The sequence below is a fragment of the Austrofundulus limnaeus genome, unplaced genomic scaffold (genome assembly GCF_001266775.1).
Source record: "Austrofundulus limnaeus strain Quisiro unplaced genomic scaffold, Austrofundulus_limnaeus-1.0 Scaffold325, whole genome shotgun sequence".
NCBI classification, from domain to species: domain Eukaryota; kingdom Metazoa; phylum Chordata; class Actinopteri; order Cyprinodontiformes; family Rivulidae; genus Austrofundulus; species Austrofundulus limnaeus.
This window is the reverse complement of record NW_013952727.1, coordinates 341,608-348,082: the sequence shown is the minus strand read 5'-3', so window position 1 is coordinate 348,082 and position 6,475 is coordinate 341,608. Positions and strand designations below refer to the sequence as shown.

General features: G+C 38.0%; 1 protein-coding gene across 1 annotated transcript; it reads right to left on the bottom strand.

Moving 5' to 3' along the window:
- Nucleotides 1-125: 125 nt before the first annotated feature.
- On the bottom strand, nucleotides 126-5,226 carry LOC106527445 (tubulin alpha chain). The gene is made up of 4 exons (XM_014022334.1): nucleotides 5,123-5,226; nucleotides 1,925-2,147; nucleotides 1,616-1,764; nucleotides 126-1,236 (listed from the first exon to the last, which is right to left on the bottom strand). Exons 1-4 carry the CDS (start codon nucleotides 5,123-5,125, stop codon nucleotides 259-261), a joined length of 1,353 nt encoding a protein of 450 aa, XP_013877788.1. The 5' UTR covers nucleotides 5,126-5,226; the 3' UTR covers nucleotides 126-258.
- Between the last annotated feature and the right edge of the window lie 1,249 nt (nucleotides 5,227-6,475).

Sequence of the window (6,475 nt, the reverse complement as noted above, 5' to 3'; positions counted from 1 at the left end):
CAACATTGCTTACTACTTTTGTTTTTGAGTTAAGCACAAGTATGAAAGCTAAAAATTAAAGTGTTTTATTCCCATTGTTTTTATAACAATTTGCTTTGCTTAAACTATTCAAGAAAGAGCACACATTCATTTGAAACATTCCTTAGACCTTTATTAATGACAGTGACAGGTCACAGTCACACATTTTATTTCATGAATGTTGCTGGAAATGTGCTATGTTAAGAGCAATGCGTGGAATGAGTGCTAATGTTGGACCCCTTAATATTCCTCTCCTTCTTCATCATCCTCTCCCATGCTGTCAGTGCCAACTTCTTCATAATCCTTCTCCAGAGCAGCCATATCTTCTCTGGCCTCTGAGAACTCTCCTTCCTCCATTCCCTCTCCAACATACCAGTGGACAAAGGCTCTCTTGGCGTACATCAGATCAAACTTGTGGTCGAGACGAGCCCAGGCCTCAGCAATGGCTGTGGTGTTGCTCAGCATGCACACAGCTCTCTGCACCTTGGCCAGGTCTCCTCCAGGAACCACAGTTGGAGGTTGGTAGTTGATGCCCACCTTGAAGCCTGTGGGGCACCAGTCCACAAACTGGATGGTGCGCTTGGTCTTGATGGCTGCAATTGCAGTGTTGACATCTTTGGGCACAACGTCGCCACGATACAGCAAACAGCAGGCCATGTATTTACCATGACGTGGATCACACTTCACCATCTGATTGGCTGGTTCAAAGCAGGCATTGGTGATTTCAGCCACAGACAGCTGCTCGTGGTAGGCTTTCTCAGCAGAGATGACYGGGGCATAGGTGGCCAGAGGGAAATGGATACGAGGGTAGGGYACCAAGTTGGTCTGGAACTCTGTCAGGTCAACATTCAGAGCTCCATCAAAGCGAAGTGAAGCTGTGATGGATGAGACTATCTGGCTGATAAGRCGATTGAGATTGGTATAAGATGGACGCTCGATGTCGAGGTTCCTACGACAGATGTCGTAGATGGCCTCATTGTCCACCATGAAGGCACAGTCAGAGTGCTCCAAGGTGGTGTGGGTGGTCAGGATGGAGTTGTAAGGCTCCACAACTGCTGTGGAAACTTGAGGGGCTGGATAGATCGCAAACTCAAGCTTAGACTTTTTGCCATAATCAACAGAGAGTCTCTCCATCAGCAGGGAGGTAAAACCAGAACCAGTGCCTCCACCAAAGGAGTGGAAGACCAAGAAACCTTGCAGGCCAGTGCACTGATCAGACTGTGGGTAGACAGAGGAAACAGAAACACTGATTAAAGTACATTACTGTTCTCATAGCTTGGTTTATTGGACTCATTGTTTTGTTAAAATAAGCACATGAAACTTATAAAGTACTTAATGTTTACTAGAATTGACCCATCCCCACTCTACTATCAAGAAATGAGCCGTTTTATTGTTGTATCATTATTGCAAATCCATGTGCAGTTGCTGCAGTCAGCATTATGTGAATGCACCATAAAAGTAACTTAGTGAGTTTGAATGCAAAATGTTGTGAGCCTGAGATGCGCTGAGAAATTTTGTAAGATAAGATTTTCTGGGCTGACTATACATATGCTTTTTGAGTATGCATTCATAGCAATAAGCAATTAAAGTTCCTTACCAGTTTCCGAATTCTGTCCAGGACCGAGTCAATTATCTCTCTGCCGATGGTATAGTGCCCTCGGGCATAGTTGTTAGCTGCATCCTCCTTTCCTGAGATCAGCTGTTCAGGATGAAAGAGCTGGCGGTACGACCCTGTTCTCACCTCATCTGATCAATCAAGAAAAATAGGAATACATTTTTTTCATTAAAGTAAACCCTTAAAAATTGATTAAGATTCAGTATTTATTCTTATCTGAAAATCTGCATTAGAGAATTTCATTATGCTATGAATAGCAAAGAAAGTTGCACATTCCTAATTTGTACTGACCAATGACAGTGGGCTCCAGATCTACAAAGATAGCTCTAGGGACATATTTTCCAGCCCCAGTCTCACTAAAGAAAGTGGTAAAGGAGTCATCATGGCCGCCTATGGGTTTGTTGCTCGGCATCTGGCCATCCGGCTGGATGCCATGCTCCAGACAGTAGAGCTCCCAGCAAGTGTTTCCCATCTGGACACCTGCCTGGCCCACGTGGACAGAGATGCATTCACGCTGTAACAAAAAAAAAAAAAAAAAAAAAAAAAGGAGATGAGAGTGGAAAAGACACAAAATTCCATTCAAAAAGTTGACAAAATTTCCTCAAAACTGAAGCTGCCACAAGAAGAGTCATTTGTAACACTGCCACTTGATGGCAGCACAGAAACAGGCAAGAGAAGGCACAGCTAATATTTTCTGCAGCTGTCCCTTTTTCATGTGACTGCTCAGTCATGAGGTCATGAATTGCTAAAATGGAGGCTATGTTCAGGACACATGAGCATTTGCTATTTATGTAATGAAAATGACAGAGTTAAAAAGAACGCTTGTCTCATTGAAGCCAAAATACAATAAAGAAAAACAGAATTCTGACTTGTTCAGTGTTTACATGAAGCTAAACATGTTTTATATATTACTATTTGAGCAACAGAGTTGCAAAAAACAAATATTTAAACAATTAAACTTTATGTGTTTGCATCTTACATTTGTGATGAAAAACAAGACGACACTTAATTTATGGAAAAGCTTGTAATATATTCAAATCCAAACAGAACATTGCCTTGGGCTTTTGTGATATGGCCGTTGCATTTGTAAACAAAGAGGCAGACCGGTTTGTCTTTTCTGTTTGAAAGCATAAACCGGTAAACTATGCAATAAGTGCTGAATTAAGCCAAAGCCGGACATACTTGTCTGGTTTGTAGAGTTCATTAACAGAGCAAAGTGCATGAACACTTTTGTCAGTATGATTTAGCATTTCATAGGTCAAACCTGTAACCTGTTAAATTACGAGAAACAACAGGGATCCGGTTAAGAACATACTACAAAAAGTATTTCCTGTTAGCATTTATTTATTTGTATGAAGACTTAAATATTCTAATTTTATTTGTGACCTAAGAAGTGCAAATTACAACAGCAACCGTTAATCTCAGTGACTAAAAATAAAGACCCAGTCATAATAAGAAAGCTAAGCCTACATGGATTTATTTTCACATTACTGTTACATTCTTTCATTTAATCTGCTATATAGCTTGACTACTCTTGAAAAAAATATCTTCACTCGTCATGGGCAGAGCAACGGCTTTATGTCGTGTTTTCTTTTCCTCTGTCAAAGTAAAACTTCCTGACTTGCCAGCGTTTCCAGGTTAGCAGAGCTATTTTGGTGAGCTCACACTAACCTGACACTCAGCAGAAAGGGATGCCTGTTGCTGTAAACACTGATCATCAGCCCTCTCCAAACAGTGGTCATCGCCAGGGGAAATTTCAAAACCTTTCTGTTAAAAGTGATAACTTAGTGCTGTTATTCAAGGTGAGTCTAATACAACAAACGTATCTACAACTGTCAACCTTTTCATGTCCAAGGGTGTGACCGGAGAAGCAAAGGCGCGCCTAAGGTGTGAGCTCACTGACTTGAGGTTCCAGTTCTGCTGAAGGCCAAAACCTCAGGAAAAGTAAACAAGGAAAGTGAAAAAAACAGAAATTAAACTGACACAAAGGGAAGAGATTTTTTACTGGAAACTTGTTCAAATAATTTCCAATTTCCATTTTTTTTTTTTTTTTGCATAGACCCTTATTAAACAGCTCCACAGTCAACCCATTTAATCAGCCACATCACCTTTTGGTTTGTGGAAAAAATGTACAGTGACAGGAACTATTTAGAGTAAAATAGTCAAGAGCTAAATATAGTTAATCAAGTTCTACTCCCATTCCTGAGCCAAAATCTTGAAACTACAGAGTATTTTTAATAAAGTCAAGGGCACTGCATTTAAGCTCAGTGTTTCGCAACTTACTGTGTGACCTAAGGTTAAAAGTATATTTACCATTCTCTATTGCAATTGGTATGTTTGAAGATATTTGAAATTTTCATGTTACTCTCTTTTCTTTCACAGACAGTTTTCTGCACAGTAAAAAATGAAATGTTGGATTTACTTAACCATGTTATGTTACCTGGTTCCACTTAACAGAGTTGAGTAAATTCAAAGCAATATACCAGTTTTTTTTTTAGCCAAAGAACATGAATATGTTGCTTTGAATTTACTCAACTCAGTTAAGTGGAACCAGGTAACATAACATGGTTAAGTAAATCCAACATTTCATTTTTAGAGTGTGTATTCCTCCATCAAACTTCTCAGTTTCAAACTAATGTTTAACCTATAATAAAAAAATAAAACTTTATGCGTCTGATTTATCTGGTTAGAGCAATGAGAAAGCAGAGTMCTGAGTAAACAGTGATGCCATAAGGGTTTTATAGTACTGGTGGTAACACACAGTGTTTACACAACATAGTGCAAACAGAACACTGAGGTCAAATGTGCACTTGTTAACTTTTCCTATCATYGAACCAAATGACTAAAAATTGTTTTTCAGAAATTATTCATAAGATAATTATGAACAGAGTTGCAGAAACAGTACAGGATATAAATGATTTTTTTTTTGACAGACTGGAGAATTTGCTTTGTTTGCTGCAGTTAAAGTAGTTTTGATGTAATGAAGACTCGTGCTCTCACTTGTTCCACAATTATTATTATTTTTTTGAGAATGAAAGGGAAAAATATTTCCTGCTCTGTTAGAATTCTTTGCTCTGTCTCAGTCTGCAGTGACTTGCTTAAAGACGTGTCAGGAGACACACCTTATTCCCACACATTAGCTCACCACATACTTGATGAGCAAGCTTTTTTTTTTTTTTTTTTCAAAAATATCATCATATCATCAGATTGTTTTTGTTGATTAAAATAAAAGTATCCAAAATCAGGTTTGGTATTTTATCCACATCAAGTTTTTCTTTATTCTATTTTATATTTTGTGCCTTTTCTTTGTGAGTTAAAAATGCAGCATGTCATCAGCACCTGCTCTGCCAGGCAGCAGCCAGATCAGCTTTACTGTCAGTCACTGAGGAGCTATTTCTGACCAGGGGGTCCTGCTGCAGGAGGTGCTGAATTCTCTAAAATAATAATACAAAAAACTACTCTAAAATAAGTGAATTTGTAAAGTCTTACCATTGTGGTTTCTCAGCAGAGGCACTCTTAACAAGTTCCTGGACTTTTAATTATTATTATTTTTCTAAGCTCTCACAGCGGCCGTCAAAGTGGTCCTGGTGAGTGAGTATACTGCCAGGGGGGCGAGGAGAAGCGCWCTTTACGGCTCAAGCCACGCCCACCTGTCGTTCAGACGTGAASGCGCGTTCACAGCGCGCAGGCCCACAAACAGGATAGGAAATTAGCATATACTGTATATATTTAGTAATAAATATCAATGGCAGCAGCACTTCCAGAGTCCGAAGGAGCAACAGCGCCACCCAGCGGTCCTGTCCTCAGCAGGTTCAATGGTCAGGTCAGCTCCAGCAGTACCCAAAGGTTGTATTCAAGAAAGAGTAGCACTACTTTAACTCAAATAAAAGTATAAACTAGCCAAGAAATGACTGAATTGTATAAAGGCAACATTTCACAACAATTGAATATTTTCAAATGATATCAGGCTGACAAAAAAATAGACAGCCATGTGCAAATTCTGGTGYGTTTAAAGACTTAAATGAAGACATTTTAAAAAAATAAATAACACAACTATAAAATGAAAAATTACAGCAGAAGAACCACGTTTCCAAGTCAAATAYGTCTCATTGTGAAACTTATTAAACTAATATTTACAGTTGGTCAGCCTTGTACAGTATATACCTCAAAGTGATACCTGAGTATTTTACCATAAATTATTTGGTAAAACTTAGTCTCTTCTAAGAACATCACTCGAGTAATAGTCTTAAGTATCTGACATTTACTGTTCTTAAGTATCCAAAGTAAAATTCATGATACAAAATAAGTATTTAAAGGAAAAGTAATGAGTAAGAAAATATAGAAATAAATTATATATATAAGGAATACGATTAGAGTCACAGAGGAGGAAAAACAAATATATTTTTGCTCTGTGGTAAAATATTTACCACAATGACTATATCTACTGTCATATATTCATTTGACCTCCAAAAGTCTTAACAGATAGAAAATAGTATTAGAAGAACAAAGTTTGTCTGTAAACAAGACGTGTCACTTCAATATAATCTGTAGGTGTGTCGCTGCTGCATTTCTGGTTAAAACATGTTGGTTACTTATAGTGGGTAGAGTATTACAAAATTATACTCAAGTATATTAAAATGTACAGTGTATTAAAACTACTCTTAAAGGAAAGTAAGAAAAAGCACTTAGTCATGTAAAAGTAAGTAGTTGCTAACTTACTACCCACCTCTGGGTATCAGTCATTTATTTTAGAATATACGGTATAAAGGCTTTTATAAGGCCTATATCTATGGGTGAGGCACTACATATACCACTGCTATTTATTTTATTTTATTTTATTTA